Genomic DNA, 16,617 nt, shown 5'->3' on the forward strand with positions numbered 1-16,617 from the left:
TGGAGATTCACAAGTCCTTCACATAAAATGGTGTATTTTTATATAACTTAAATGCATTCTTCCTTGTACTTCAATCATGCAAAGTTGATGTGTAGTATGTAATATAATGTAAGTGAATCACTGGCAGGCTGCACTCTTAGGGGAACAGTGACAAGAACAGTGTTTGCACGTTCAGTACAGTTTTTCTTTTTTCAGATATTTTCCATCTGTCAGTAGGTTGAATTCAAGGACTTTACAAGGGGTTTCCTGTGCCTAACTTAGCAAGCACTTAACCCTTCCTATTGTCCATGAACTTTGCTGTATTCATCATAAGGCTGGCACTTAAGTGCCTTATTTTCTCTGAAGGAAAAGCATTCAATTCAGTGCCTCCTGCTGTTGTCTTTGTTTTACGCTGGAAGTTTGTAATCTTTGATTCCATGGAACATACTGGCATACCATACCATTCTGTCCTCCTTTACCTTGAGTCCTTTTAGAGAAGTATACATTTTCCTCTCCAGCCCATGTAGTTGGTCTGCTACAGAAGTAGTGCTTATAACTGGCTAATAGCATACATATCTTCGTTTTCTTTAAAGAACAAAAGGGTTCTATACATCCATATGAATTAATATGATAAATTCTAATTTAACAACATTAGAGAGGTGTGCTAGTTACATTCATCCTTTGTAAATGCCATTGAAGTGTCACCCCACACATTTATGTCCTTTATAAATTTAAAAGTTTTTGATTCTGGCCACCCAAACTACTAGATGAGTTTGATTTCATAAAGTATCTCTTTTTGGACCCGTTTTAAAATGTGAAATATTGCACATGTAAAATTGCATGCAACAAAATTGTAGAGCCTAGATTTTTCACAAAGTGAATACTCAAGTAATTGTCTCCTAGCCAAGAACTAGAACGTGGTTAGCTTCTTATAAGCCACTTCTCAGTCAGTGACCTTGTCCAGCCAACTCCTGATACCATTAGCTGCCTTACACTTACCAGACCTGTTTCCTATGTATCTTCTTTAAACAGTACAAACTAGTTCTGCCTCTTTGAGAATTCTATATAGATTTGTATAACTCCTTTCATTTGATGTTACATTTTTGAGAATACTGTACAGTATCTCACTGCCAGAGACTTTTCAAAGTATAATAGTGGTTATCACAATTCAGGTAATTGTACACTTGTGTAAATATTTAGAAACTTTCTTTTAAATCTTAGTAACTTTGATATTCAGAGCAGTTTTAATTTACATTTTCTTGATAATTGATTCGATGAACACCTCTTTATTTTGGAAATTGACTTTTGTGTAGTGCTACTTTAAGTATCATTATGCATTGAAAGGATGAAACAAAAACCAGGAAATACTTGGACTTAGTTGTAAGCTATCAAAAGTTTTCTTTGGAAAAGAGGTCTTCCTCTGGACCCAGGCCTCTGACGTATTCTCACCTCCAGCATGGAATTTCCTGGAGAAATTCTAATTCTTTAGGGCTCCCATTTACAATGTCTTCCCTGTTATATATTAAAGGATTCCTCATATAAACTAATTCCAATTAGTATGAGATACTTTAATACCCATGAAATAATAGCAAAAGAAAAATCTCAGCTATAGGCCTCAGAAGCTGCCTGATGACACTTAGCCTTTTGATTGGTGGTCTGCTAAGTTAATACATTCCAAAAGGTTTTTATCTGTTAGTCACAGGATGTTAACTCAGAAACAAAGGTGTGCAAGGAGTAGGTATTTAGGAGATTAAAGGTGACCCGTGATAAATGGTAATTAGGCTCTGGACTCTCCGCAATCACTGAAATTCTAAACAGGTGAGCAGCCCTTACAGAGTGTTTAGTTTTAAGGTTTTTAAGATTCAGGATTTTCTGGGAGCTCATTCACACTTTGTTTCTTTTCTTAACTTTTCTCAGGCTTATTGGAGAAAGTATTCCATCAGAAAACGATTTCTGGAATTGAAACACTATTCAGTCATCCTTCAGTCTAGGATGAGAATGATACTTGCTGTCACAGCTTACAAACGGTATCTTTGGGCTATAGTTGCAATTCAGAGGCGTTGGCGTGCTTGTTTAAGAAGAAAACAAGATCAACAAAGATATCAAATGCTGAAAAGTTCATCCCTTATCATCCAGGCTGCATTCAGAAGGTGGAAGCGACGGAAACTGCAACCACAGACTAGCGCTGCCATAACATTGCAGAGAGCTTTCAGAAGGTGGCATTTCAGGAAACAAACTCGAGAAAGATCTGCTACTGTCATACAGTCTTGGTATAGGATGCATAGGGAACTGCAGAAATATATCTATATGAAATCTTGTGTTGTCATCATCCAGAGAAGATTTCGATGCGTTCTAGCTCAAAAGTTATATAAGAAAAGGAAAGAGTCCACCCTAACCATCCAGAAGCACTACAGAGCTTATCGGAAAGGAAAGCTGGAGCGCTCCAGCTATTTGCAGAAGCGAGCTGCAGCCATCCAACTACAAGCTGCTTTCAGGGAGATGAAGGCTCGACGTCTGCACAGACAAATCAGGGCTGCTTGTGTTTTGCAGTCATATTGGAGAACGAGGCAGGAAAGATTTCAGTTTTTAAACCTTAAAAAGAATGTTATCAAACTGCAGGCACACATAAGAAAACACCAGCAATTACAGAAATATAAAAAGTTACAGAAAGCAGCCGTTATAATTCAGACTCGTTTCCGAGCTTCCATTTCAGCCAGGAAAGTTCTAGCATCCTATCAGAAAACTCGGTCTGCTGCCATTGTTCTACAGTCTGCATGTAGAGGGATACAAGCCAGGAAAATGTTCCGTCATACTCTGACATCTGTTATAAAGATTCAGTCATATTATCGTGCTTACATATCCAGGAAGAAATTTCACAGCTTCAGAATGGCTACGATAAAGCTGCAATCAGTTGTCAAAATGAAACAAACACGTAAACAATATTTGCATTTAAGATCAGCTGCCCTAGTTATCCAGCAGTGGTACCGTTCCCAAAAACTGACTGCATGTAAGAGAAAAGAATTTCTGCAAGCACGTGAATCCTGTATCAAATTGCAAGCATTTGTGAGAGGTTGCCTGGTCCGAAAGCAGATGAGGTTACAAAGAAAAAGAAAAGCTGCTGTTTCATTGCAGTCTTATTTTAGAATGAGAAAGGTGAGGCAGCAATACCTGAAAATACACAGAGCAGTTGTTGTCATTCAGAAATTCTACCATGCCTACAGAGCACAAGTCACCCAAAGGAAGAACTTCCTGCAGGTCAGGAGAGCAGCTGTGTGTTTGCAGGCAGCTTACAGGGGTTACAGAGTACGCCAGCTAGTCAAACAGCAGTCCATAGCTGCTCTTAAAATTCAAACTGCCTTTAGAGGCTACAGTAAAAGGCTGAGATATCAAAGTGTCCTTCAGTCTGCCGTGAAGATTCAGAGGTGGTACAGGGTACACAAGACTGTTCATGGCATAAGAATGCACTTTTTAAAGACAAGAGTGGCTGTGATTTCTCTCCAGTCTGCCTGTCGTGGCTGGAGAGTCCGGAAGCAGCTCAGAAGGGAACATCAGGCTGCAGTGGAGATTCAGTCTACTTTTAGAATGGCCAGGGCCCGGAAACAGTTCAAATTACTAAAAGCAGCGGCAGTGGTGATCCAGCAGCATCTCAGAGCCTGGACTTCAGGGAAGAAGCAACGCCTAGAGTACATTGAACTGCGCCGTGCAGTGCTGCTGTGCCAGGCTGCATGGAAAGGAAAAACGTTGAGGAGACAGATTCAAAGGCAGCACAAATGTGCTATCATCATACAGTCATATTATCGAATGCATGTTCAACAAAGGAAATGGAAAGTCATGAGAAAAGCTGCTCTTGAGATTCAGATATATTATAGGGCTTACAGTGTTGGGAAAGAACAGCATCATTTATATTTGAAAACAAAAGCAGCTGTAGTCATTTTGCAGTCAGCTTACCGTGGTATGAAAGTGAGAAAAAGGGTAAAAGCGTTCAACAAAGCAGCAGTCACTATACAGTCTAAATTTAGAGCTTATACAGCCCAAAAGAAATACGCAGACTATAGAGCCTCAGCCATTGTAATCCAGAGATGGTATCGAAATATTAAAGTTACAACCCAGCAACATAAGGAATACCTTAATTTAAAGAAGACAGTTGTTAGAATGCAAGCTGTTTACAGAGGTGTTAGGGTAAGGAGACGTATTCAACAGATGCACATGGCAGCCACTTTGATTAAAGCCATGTTTAAAATGCATCAGTCAAAAGTAAGATACCACACGGTGAGAAGAGCAGCTGTCATCATTCAAGTGAGATACAGAGCGTACTATCAAGGTAAAATTCAGCGTGAAAAGTACCTGAGAGCTTTGAAGGCTATTCAAACTCTGCAGGCAGGTTTTAGAGGTGCAAGGGTTAGAAAGGCTGTAAGAAGGATGCATGCTGCAGCGACACTCATTCAGTCACACTTTAGAAGGTACAGGCAGAAAATATATTTTAATAAGTTAAGGAAGGTAACAAAATTGATGCAACAAAGATACCGAGCAGTGAAAGAAAGAAATGTACAGTTTCAGAGGTACAACAGACTGAAGCATTCTGCCATACACATTCAGGCTGCTTTTAGGGGGCTGACAACTAGGAGACATTTGAAAGTTATGCATTTAGCTGCCACCCTTATTCAGAGGAGATACAGAATGATAATGATGAGAAGAAAATTCCTGTCTCTCAAGAAAGCTGTTATTTGGATTCAGAGAAAATTTCGTGCAAAGCATCACCTACGACAATTGCTGCTGCTAAAGGCAGCTTTGAAAATCCAGTCGTCATACAGAGGGTGGGTGGTAAGGAAAAAGGTACAAGAAATGCACAGAGCTGCTACTGTGATTCAGGCTGCCTTCAGGATGCACAGAGCACATGTGAGGTTCCAGGTTTTGAAACGAGCCTCGGTTGTGATCCAGAAGCAATACCAAGCACACAGAGCAGCAAAACTGCAGAGACAACTTTTCATCAGACAAAGACAGGCTGCTATGATCCTTCAGGCTGCCTTTAGGGGTATGAAAACTAGGAATCATTTGAAGACTATGCATTCTTCTGCAACCCTTATTCAGAGTAGATTTAGATCTTTAGTGATACGGAGGAGATTTCTTTCTCTGAAAAGAGCTGCTGTATTTGTTCAGAGGAAATACCGAGCCACTGTATACGCCAGGCACAAAGTGCACCAATTCTTACAGTTACAGAAGGCAGCCATTATAATACAGTCATCTTATCGAAGACTGATAGTAAAAAAGCAGTTACAGAAAATGCACAGGGCTGCAGTTCTCATTCAGGCAACTTTTAGAATGCACAGAGCATATGTTAGATTTCACACTTGGAAAAGCGCCTCCATTCTAATTCAGCACTATTATCGAGCATACAGAACTGAAAAATTGCAAAGAGAAAAATTTGCCAGGCAGTGGAATTCTGCTGTGATCATTCAGGCTGCCTATAAAGGAATGAAAGCAAGACAGCTTTTGAAAGAAAAGCAGAGAGCTGCTGTCATAATACAAAGGACATATAGAATGTATAGGCAGTGTTGTTTCTACCAGAAGCTTCAGTGGGCAGCAGAAACAGCACAAGAAAAATGCAGATCACATAGAGAGAGACAGAAAACTCTTCAACACAATGTGTGTACGGAAGAAACAACTTTTATTCAGGCAAGTTTTCAGAACTCGAACAGCAAGAAAGAAATTCAGAAACATGAGGCTGCCTTTATTCAGAAGCATTTTAAAGCATTTAAAGTGAGGAGGCATTCTGGCCACCTAGACACAGTGACTTCTGGTCAAACAGATTGCAGAACATTACCTACAGCACTTACCAAAACACTTTCTTCTGTGGAATTGCCTAGAGGATGTCAGGTAAGCGGTGTATCACGCATGTCTGCCTGCCATGCTAGTTGAGTCACTCACATGCTGAACCCATTTATTAAACTAAGAAAGATATTGTTGTTGTTGTCGTGGTAGTACAGCATTGTTATAGGTCAATGGTCAGTTTCTTTTCAAAAGAAATAAAGAATTAGCAATTTAAAGCAAGGTATAGTAGCACAGGCCTGTAATTCTAGCACTCTAGCACTCTAGCACAAGAGGCAAGTTGCTCTCTTGAGTTAGAGGCCAGCCTTGTCTAAATAAGGAGTTCTAGGCCAGCCAGGGCTACATAGTGAGACCCTGTCTTTAAAAAAAAAAAAAAAATCAACAAGAAAGAAATTGCAGGAACTATTGAACTCGCCTTAACACTTGTCAAAGACAGGCGCTGAGAAGACAGTAGCAGTTGTTAACTCAGATTTTTTTACTTAGACTCCGCCTGAAGCAGCTCAGGGTGGCATAACAGTACTTTATTTGCATGTTGTTCACAGGAAACAGAGTATCATTCTCAAAATAGGGCTGCAGTGCTAACTCAGAAAGATTTGAGTAAAAGGGTCTCAAGAAAACTGGAAGCACAGAAATGCGCTGCCCTTCAAATTCAGTCCTTCCTTCGGATGGCTGTGCATCGAAGAAGGTTTGTTGAGCAGAAGAGAGCCGTGGTCACACTGCAGCAGTCCTTCAGAACCTGGAGAGCCAGAAAACAGTTTGTACTGTACAGAAAAGCAGCCGTGGTGGTACAGAGTCACTACAGAGCTTTTCTGTCTGCTAAATATCAAAGAGAACTTTATTTACAAATTAGGAGGAATGTTGTTATTATTCAAGCGCGAATAAAAGGATTTATACAGAAACGGAAATTTCAGAAAATTAGAAATAGTGCCATAAAAATTCAGGTATGTATTTAACTAGAAACAGTCTTTATGTTGAACAGTATTTCTTACAATTAATAAAATGTCGTAAGCAGGCCACAGGTGCCCACTTTAGTATCTGTCAGAAAAAATGAAACTTTGTTGACAGTGATTGAAGACAGCAATAATTAATTCAACAAAGACCAGGAACTGGAATTGATCCAACTGTGATCACCTGATTCAATAGGTATGAGTTATGAAACTTCTGAAAGAATTATGATATGGGAGCTCTATTTGGCATTTTTAAAACATTAACCTATTTGGCATAATTTAGGTCAAATAGGATTATTTTATTCCTCTACTAATTTGTTAGCCAGAGATATTTAGGCTAACTTAATAACCTTTATTCAGTGTGTAATCCTTTTGTCTTCTAACACATCTAATGTTGTTTAATCAATCCTCTAATGTACTATTTCTCTTTTAACATATGAGAGAACCAAGTAAGGTTAAGCATGTCATTTTGCATAGGAAGCAACAGATCCAGAAATTAAACTTGAATACTTCAGCATTTTCTGTTCTGCCTGGAAGAAACTGGGCTTTGAATCTACACGATACGTTGATATCTTGCCAAGTTGCTGTTAAGCTTAGAAATAATATTTTCATTCAACAAATGTCTAGTGCTAATGATCTGCCAAATACTACGCTGGATGCTAGAAATATAGAGTGACTAGTTGTACTTAATTGCTATCCTCAAAGAACTTTGAGCAAGGAAATTTCTATAAAATGAGAGGTGTATAGTGCTACAAATAGAGAAGAGGATGGTGAGCAGCATTTTAATGGAAACGTTAGTCTAAATGTAAGCCAAGCGTATGGGAGAAATATTCCAGTCACAGAAGAGAACATGGAAAATGGAAATAAAACAGAGCAATAAGAAGCAACACGGGGCCTGGAGAAATGACCTGCTCAGGAGCACTAATGTTCTTCCTCTTGGTGGCTCACAACCGCCTATTACTCCAGCCCCAGGGAATCCAACACTGTTTTCTTACCTCTACCAGCACCTGCACACACACATACACACAAATAAAGATAAGATAAAGCTTTATAAATACAATATAGGAACAGGCTTCTATAGAGGAAGTAAAATTGCAGGTGACTTTACAGGACATGGAAAAAAAATAATCTCTATCTTCCAAGCTAATAGAAGTTAAAGAGAAGTTTAAGCAGCACAATGTTAAATTCATACTTTTATTTTAAAAGTCTACCGTGTCCAAATGTCAAAGTTGAACCAGAAAGGGAACAAGACTAGAAGTGAGGAGACCAGTCAGCAAGCTGTTGTTAGAGGATCTGGCCAAGATCAGTTATCAGCAGTTAGTCGAAGTACAGTTCTGTGGGTTAGTTTGACTGGAAGGGTAGAATTAACATTGCATAGAGAATGGAGAATGCGTCTGGCTTGAGAAACTCTGCAGACACACCACTCATTGCCACAAGGAGAGGAAGAGAAGGTGCTTAGCCTGGTGATGTTTGGTGTGGAGGGTGCGGCTGAAGCATACAGCAGATGTCTGCAGGTCAGAAGAGCTGTGTGAAGTTTTTAGTTGGATTTGTGTGTTTTTGCCATATACTGATAATTGAGCCTATGGAGGGATTGGAATAATATAAGAAGAGTGTGTGGGAAGAAGAGTCCCCAAGACTTAGACCTGGAGAAGATACAAATTTAAGGATATTAACCAAACCCAACATAAGCTATTAAGAGGGAGAGAAGAAAACTAAGATACCGGTGCAGTATCAAGTCAAAGGTTAAGGGAGAGCAGGAGTGCTCCAGTTCCAGAGCTACCAAGAAAATCAAGATTAATGAATGTTCCTTGGATGTATTAGGATTACATCAACTGCCTGACAAGAAAAACCAAACTGATCTTATGAAAAGTCATCTGTCATTCCACTTATGAAATTAAATTACTGAATTTTCTTTTTGCTGTGTGTCGCTGTGTGTATATTTGTGTTTGTTTGTTGTTAGAGGTTAAACTCAGCCTCTTGTACATGCTAGTAAAGTGCTCTACCACTGAGCATCACCGTCACAATAGAAATTTAAACTAATAATAGAGATCGTAGTAACTGTTTCACAAGATACTTGTAAATATTAACTAAGATATTTCTTTTACTGTTTGGATTGTGTGGCATTGACAAGTTATTTAGTTTCTCTGAGCCGTGATTTCTGTATTTTGTTACAATGAAGATTTATCACTTTGATGTTTAGATGAATGAGTTCTAGCATCACTTCAGCTTTCAGTGGGCTACCGGGTTGGTAAGATCAGAAAATCTGGCAGTCTTTTCAGAATCCTGCTGCAAGCTGCCCACAGAATCTACAGAATAGCAGTCACTGAAATTAAGGTTAAATAAAAGTCTGAAAGTTTATTAAAATCTGAGGTGAGATGTAGGTTAATAACACTGCTGGCAGTCATTTTTAAATTACCATTATATCTGTTTATGAAGGCATTATGGAGAGGCTATTCTTGGAGGAAGAAAAATGACTGTACAAAAATGAAAACCATACGACAAAGCCTTGGAGCCATTAATAAGAATGTTGAAGAGGAAAACAAGCTCTACAAAAGAACCACACGTGCGCTCCATCACCTTCTGACCTACAAGCACTTGTCTGCCATTCTGGATGCTTTGAAACACTTGGGTTAGTTCGTGGTGTTTAAGATTAGGATGCATCTTTACTCTTAAATGCTTGAAGAATCTTGAATACGGTGTTACCTATCATTTTGTTGCTATGAATTTGTTTCTCTTTCAGAGGTGGTTACTAGATTGTCTCCACTTTGTTGTGAGAACATGGCCAAGAGCGGGGCAATTTCTGAAATATTTGTTGTGATCCGAAGTTGTAATCGTAGTGTGCCTTGTATGGAAGTCATCAACTATGCTGTTCAAGTCCTCCTGAATGTAGCAAAGGTAGCTTTCTAGTTTTCTAAGAGTATTTATCTGTTTAGAAATAGACTTTATGCTCAGGATTGCAACCTCTTGGGCATCGGCTGTGACCATTGGTTCTTAGAGCTTTCTGACACAATACTTTTATAAAGAAAATGTTTTCAAAGTCCTAATTCATTATTCTGAAATTAAATTGCTAAACAAGCACATTTACATAACTTCAAAATAATCAGTTTTATGCTTGTCACTATATAGAAGAAAACAAAGCTTTGAAATTATGTATGCTTCAGTATGTAACTACTTGAACTTGACAGTATGTGAACATAGACTAAGGGACTCAGATGTTTGCGACAATATGTAAAGTAACTAAGTGTTATACATGCCAAGTGTATATGGAAATAAATTGATCAAATCATGCACTCAAAAAATAAAAAGACTAAGAAGGAAAAATAAATATGTAGAAAAGAGAGAAAAGAAATAGACTGGCAAATTAAATTTATGCTTGCTGGTCACTAAAACCGAGGCTTCTAGATCAAAATTCAGTGATGTTCAAAGCCTTCTAAGAGTGCAGATATTTAATCTATTAACATATCCATAGATAGAAATGCTAATTTTTATGATTTGATTTCTTTTGCCGTTACAACAGTACTGAAAATGAATACCATTGATTGTCCGCATACTAGTGTTTCATAGATTATTTAATTTGATCCTTACAGTAATCCTTTAAAGTAGTTCATGTTACATTTAATGGAGAAGAAATAGTAATAATACTTAAAAGTTACAATCCCTTGTTTTAGGATTCCTAAAACAAGAGATTCTAGACAGGCTGACTAGACTCAGTGGACAGACTTGTACTGGATTAACGGCTGGGGACACTGACAACCCAGTGGGCCTTAACAGGGATGAAGAGTATATGGGCTCCAGTGGGGGGGGGGGTATGGGTATGGGAGGGTGCCAGTAGGGACAGGGATATAAAGATGATTAAGATTGTTTGAGATGTTCTGTATGAAATACACACAAAAAAAAAATCATTAAAAAAATTAAAGAAAAAAAAGTTACAACCCCAAGGTATTAAGATGAAAGCTTCCCCTCCTTTGCCTATCTCGTATATACCATGTAGAGCACTAAACCTGATGTTTTCCTATTGAGAGCATAGACTCTGAAGCTAAAGTATCTGGATTTCAGTCCAAGACCTGCTTATTATTTCAGAGATTCTATTCTCTGCTTCACAGCCCTCACTGGGAAAGCCAGTGTAGTAACAGTGCCCATCTCAAGTGTTGCTACAAGGTGGAGTTGTTATGCCTTACATGTTTTCTCTAGAGACCATACAGGTGTAAGCAAGTGATGTTTTGTGGTTTTAATGTTGTTATGCAAATTTCAATATGAAGCTAATGCCATGATTAGATAGATGAGATTTTGAAAATATATCCTAGACTCTGTATTAAGATTATTGTTGTATTTTAAAGCAAACTCATCTTCTCAAGAAACAAGTCATAGCGTAACTCATTAGGTCTTGTCTTTGTTCGGCTCTGTGACTGTCACAGAAGTTACCTTCTGAGATTCTTGGTGCAGTGTTGTTTAAAGGCTTTGCTTTATTTTGTAGAACTGCACAAATGGGTGGGAAAGAAAAAGAAATGCATATGCATATAAGAGAGGCCCAAAACTTTGCCCGTAAACAGATTTCCTGGTTGGGCTGTTTAAAGGTATGGGTTACCTGTAACTTTTCGTTTCATTCTGGTCTCTTTAAGTATGAGAAAACAACATCAACAGTTTATAATGCTGAAAACTGCATAGACACACTGTTGGAGCTTCTGCAGATGTACCGAGAAAAGCCTGGAGACAAAGTTGCAGAGAAGAGTGGAAGCATTTTCACAAAAACTTGTTGTTTATTGGCTGTGCTGTTGAAGACAACACAGTGGGCTTCTGTAAGTATTGATCGGTTACCTTTTTCTGAGGTTATTTTTCTAGATTTTAAATGTCTTTGACTTTTATACTTTTAGTAATTATTACAGGAATATAAGCTTTATATATTTTCAAACCTTTATTCACTGGCTAAAAATGTATTCACACACACTTTTTTTGGAGATCATAAAGAACCTAATTTTAAGGCTGGAAAAATGACTCATTGGTAGAGAACATGCCTAGTGTTCACAAGGCCCTGCACCCTAGCCTTAAAAAAATAAAAGTCAAACTATGGAAATAGAATTTCTTACATCTATGTAAGCAACTCACTACAAAGAATAACATATTATCCTAGCAAGGTAGGAACCCGACGTGTGTGTGTGTGTCTTCTGTCCTGTTGCAGCCATGAATATATAAAGCTTTTCAATGTTGAGACTACCTACTTATCAATATCAACATAGGGTGACCATAGTCAACCTAGATTGTGGCTTTTTTCCCTTGAGGGTTTTTAATGTCACTGGGTTACTGATAGAGAATGAGTTTGGAAAAGCATGTGTAGATAAGGGAGACATTTTTTTACTGAGCTTTTAAAATTTCATACAATATTTCTCACATATCCAGACCCCCTCCCCCATCCATGCCTCCCCCCAATCCATCCTTCCATGCCTTCCCCCTACTGAACCCCGTGCACTCTGCCATTCGTCCTGAGTCCTATTTATTCAGGTGTTTGTACCCAAATGTCCGTCAGTGTAAATGCATCCACTGGAGTCTAGTCATCCCACCCAGTGGTCCTATGTAAGTCATATTCTCCCTCACCCAGCAGCAACTAGTCTCAAATAGTTCTCGATTTAGTGCTGACCCACCACCTATTTCTCACCTCCCCTTTGGGCCCTTTTTTAATTGAGCTGACATGGGTACCACATGTGGACCACTGCCACAGGCTCACATGAGCAGGCCTCCATTGGCCTGCAAGCCTCCACCTTAGATGTTCATGAACCAGCTCTGTCTCTTACAGTCTTTCTGCCTCCTCTTCTACAATGGTCCCTGAGCCGTAGGTGGGTGAGGTTCCTTATAGGAGTCCCATCCTACACTCTACAATCTCTTATTCTCTAAAACTTGGCCAGTTGAGGCCATCTATGTCTAATGCACTCTGATGTATATGGAAGCCTCACTGGTGAGAGTTGAGGGGTGCATTAGCCCTCTCTCTACCCCTTATTCTGCTGTGTTCCATGAGCCTTAATTTTAGAAATTTGACTGCAGATGTGTCACCTAGTACTGGGCATCTCCCAGGTATATGTTCTCTGTGCCTGACCAGATGTGCAACTCGGCTACCTCCATCTGTTGCAAAAAGAAGCTTCTTTGATGAGTGCTGTATGGCATATTTGTCACTCTTAGGGAGGTCTCTTCTGTCTCACACTGCATTCGGATAAGGGAGACTTTAGGAAGTCAGCATGTTTGGATGTTCAGTGGATGATGCTTCACCTGGGCTTCTGTCACTGACAGGGAGGTGGATGACTTTGGAAAAGCTCGTAAGACTTGATAACTGGATGTGATAGGCAGATTGATTAAAACATTTCTTTTTTTATTCAATATAATGTTATAACTTTTTGAGTGTTTTCTTTATAATTGACTTGCAAATTAGTTGATAATATAAATGAATCTGCCTGCTAAATGCGAATTTAGCATTGCTATTGATTGTTAGCAGCTCAAAAGTAGAGTGTTGATGATTTCGTGATTTTGCTGTTCTAAGAGAAGTCTAATTTTTGCCAAATTTACATTTTCTTTTTCTTTTTATCTTTTTTTTTCCTTAGGAAGTACGAAATAGACCCAAAGTCATTAACCACATTTGCAGTATCTACAAATTTACAGCTCAGAAACATAAAATGAATACTGAAAGAATTCCCATGAAGCGGAATTCTTGTACAGGCTTTTCCTATAGTCCAGAAAGACCTGTAAGGACCCGAATAGTTTCCAGGTAAGCAGTTGAATGAACTCCATAATTTTATGTGTAGTTGATTCATTTAGTAAGTATTCATTAAGTCTTACCAGAAGCAAAATGTTGGAACAAGGGTAAGTCTAGAGTAGGAAACCTGAGAAGGCAAGACGTGCCACTGGGGGTATTCTATAGCTCCTCACCAGAGTCCTGTGTTAAGTCCTTAAGAACGAATGCAAGGAAGCTTCTTATAATTTTGTTATATCACTTTTGTTTTCCATAGTAAGAACAGAATACACTGCATATCGCTGTCAAAAGTCCTCCTTAGCCAAAATAGCAACTTCTACTCCTTGCGTAGACCTAGATTTTCTGGATTTCTCCTCATAGATGGGCTCTATCTGAGACCTTGCATTAGGTTTTGTGGAATGCTGCAACAAATTACTACCAGCTTTGTGGCTTTAAACAATCATCTCTGCTATATATTATTCACACTGAGCCCTGAGGAATGAAAAGTAAAGGAAAAGTTGAAGAGAAAATAGGTCAGAGTGCAGAGGCATAGTCAGTCATGGGTTTGTTTTGGTAACCCTGGGAAACCTTTGGCAAAAGAGGAACAATGCCAGTGATCCATTGAAAAACCAGCTTTGGTTGAGCAGAAGAGCCAAAATATTAATAGCAGTGTTAACCGAGTACCATTTGTTTCAGATACAGATAGCATTATGGCCAGGAGATGAGGGGCCATGAATTAGAAGTTGTTTTTTTCTGTACCCGCCAGTGCTCCAGGGTCTGCATGTGCCATTTGGTCTTCTCACCCATGACCAGCTTCTCTAATCATTGAACAGGACAGAATAAGATCAAAGTGCATATAGAGGGGCTTCTGTGAGGGCTCATGAGCTCATTTTCTCAGTCATCGATGATGTGTGTGGTCTGAACTCAAACTCAGAAGGAGGGGAGAGTCACATAGAAGAGAGATTTAAAAAGAGAAAGGAATAAAAGCACCATCCTGATGAAGAGAGGCAGTGTGTTAAGCAATTTCAAACACGCCTGTAAAATCTGGATTTACCGTAAGATGCCAGCCTGATTCTGTCAGTTTTCTCTCACTGACACTTATCTGGGCAGCAGTGAAAAAGCAGATATTTTTATTCAGTTTGGAACCTACATTGGATTTTCCAGATGAGTTTGATAGAAGGGAGAATTAAAGTTGATGGTGTTTTCAAAGGGGATTATATATTCACATACTTAAACTAAAGAAAGAAGTAGGTACCTCATTCTGATGAACAATAATGCATGTTAATGTTGAATAAATTGGAGACCTAGTGAGGTGGAAAAATTGGTTTAGAAACTTCATTAAAGCAGATGATATGGCAGAGTTTGCATTTTTTGGTGAAGACAAAGTCTAGTTTGTGACCTTGTGAGAAAGGATGATTGAGTCGCTGAGGAAGTACAGAAAGAATGTGGGGGGTGGCAATTGTTTGGGGGGGAATACAACCTTTACCAGACTGTTGGTTGTTTGATCACATGGGTGCTGACATTGCTAAGAATGGTGGCAAGAACTGAGAAAAAGACTTAAGAACTGTGTCCACAAGATTATCACATTGGTATGTGGTGGTGGTAAGTAGCAGTAGGCAGGAAGAGGCCAGCATCCAGAGCTGTAATAAATAGGCTAGAATGAGAAGCTTGCAACCCTTTTGCAGAGGGTTGTAAGGAAAATGATATGTTCAGAGTGGCCATCTTTGATTTGACAAAAAGGTGAAGGTAGCTCTTTTAAGAATAGAATTTTATGGGACTGGAGAGATGGCTCAGCAGTTAAGAATACTTGCTATTCTTGCAGAGTACCTGGGTTTGATTACCAGTACTCACATGGCAGCTGAGAACTGTCTGTAACTCTAGTTCCAGGGGACCTGACACCCTCTTCCAGCCTCTGCAGGGCATTGCATGCATGTGGCACACTTACATACATGTAGGAAAAACAATCACATAAAATAAAAATACTAAATAAAATACGTAAACAAAAAAAAAGTAGAACTTTATTAATGCCAGTTTTTTTGTTTGTTTTTTCCAAACAGACTTCGGCCACATTGGGTTTTAAGACAAGATACTGTGGAAGAAATCACAAATTCTCTGCAAGCTATTCAAATGGTGATGGATACTCTTGGCATTCCTTTTTAGCAAATGGAATCATTTTCATCGTGGACTCTATAAAAGATTACAGCCAATCATGAATGCATGAAGTGTTTTTTTTTTACTTTCAGTGTGAAATTTTTAAAATACGACATTGCATTAAAAATGAAGTAAAAATGTATATATTAGTATTAAATTCTCTATTGTGTCATGTGTTGAACAGAGAGGAAGACAGTGCTGGGGATCACACACACACACACACACACACACACAGAGTTTACAGCAGGCCTGAAATTTGAATAAAGGTTTCTGTGTATTATTTGGGTATTATTAGTGTGCTCATGGCTTCAGTTGTCAACCTGATACACCTGGGTAGAAAGAACTTCAATTGGGGAATTTTCTCCATTGAACTGGCTTGTGGCCATGTCTGTGAGGCATTTTCTTGGTTGTTGAATGATGTGGGAGGGCCCAGCCCACTGTGGGTGGTCCAAACCCTGGTCAGTTGGTTCTGTATTGTATAGGAAAACAGGATGAGCACGGGCCAGGGGAGCAGGCCAGTTAGCAGCATTCCTCCATGGTCTGTGCTTCAGCTCTTGCCTCCAGATTCCTGCCCTGAGTTCCTGCCTTGGCTTCCCTTGATGATGAACTGAGCCTGTAAGCCAAATAAACCCTTTCCTCTCCAAGTTGATTTTGGTCAGTCGGTGTTTTTATCACAGTAACAGAAAGTAAGACAATTAGCTCAAAATAGATGTAAAATTACAAAAATAAGGCATAAAACCAACAAGAACAGTAGACAGTATACAAAATAACAGGATATTGCATTTTATTTTTTATTTATTTTTTTGAGACAGTTTCCCTGTAGCTCTGCTGACCTGGAACTCACTATGTGTCCCGATCCGCGAGACAGTCAGCGTGGGTTTCTGGAGGGAGGAAAAGGGGGACGGAAAGGGACAAGAGATGCGAAGAATGGAGACAAGACAGGCTTTCTGATCAAGTCTCCTTTAATGAACATCCACACAAAGTTTTTATAGGGAGGAGAGG

The 16,617-nt window shown here is 39.1% G+C and overlaps 1 protein-coding gene across 1 annotated transcript in view; it reads left to right on the plus strand.

Annotated features, from left to right (window-relative positions):
* Aspm (abnormal spindle microtubule assembly) overlaps positions 1 to 15,815 on the plus strand; it is a 47,203-nt gene extending 31,388 nt beyond the window's left edge. The window contains exons 18-23 of the mRNA XM_029562794.1: positions 1,897 to 5,853; positions 9,189 to 9,381; positions 9,493 to 9,647; positions 11,372 to 11,548; positions 13,337 to 13,500; positions 15,522 to 15,815. Coding sequence (XP_029418654.1) covers positions 1,897 to 5,853; positions 9,189 to 9,381; positions 9,493 to 9,647; positions 11,372 to 11,548; positions 13,337 to 13,500; positions 15,522 to 15,624 — 4,749 coding nt within the window. The 3' untranslated portion in view covers positions 15,625 to 15,815. The remainder of the gene's footprint in view (positions 1 to 1,896; positions 5,854 to 9,188; positions 9,382 to 9,492; positions 9,648 to 11,371; positions 11,549 to 13,336; positions 13,501 to 15,521) is intronic.
* Positions 15,816 to 16,617: the final 802 nt, after the last annotated feature.

The sequence above is a fragment of the Nannospalax galili genome, unplaced genomic scaffold, assembly GCF_000622305.1.
Source record: "Nannospalax galili isolate Female #2095 unplaced genomic scaffold, S.galili_v1.0 scaffold955, whole genome shotgun sequence".
NCBI lineage: Eukaryota > Metazoa > Chordata > Mammalia > Rodentia > Spalacidae > Nannospalax > Nannospalax galili.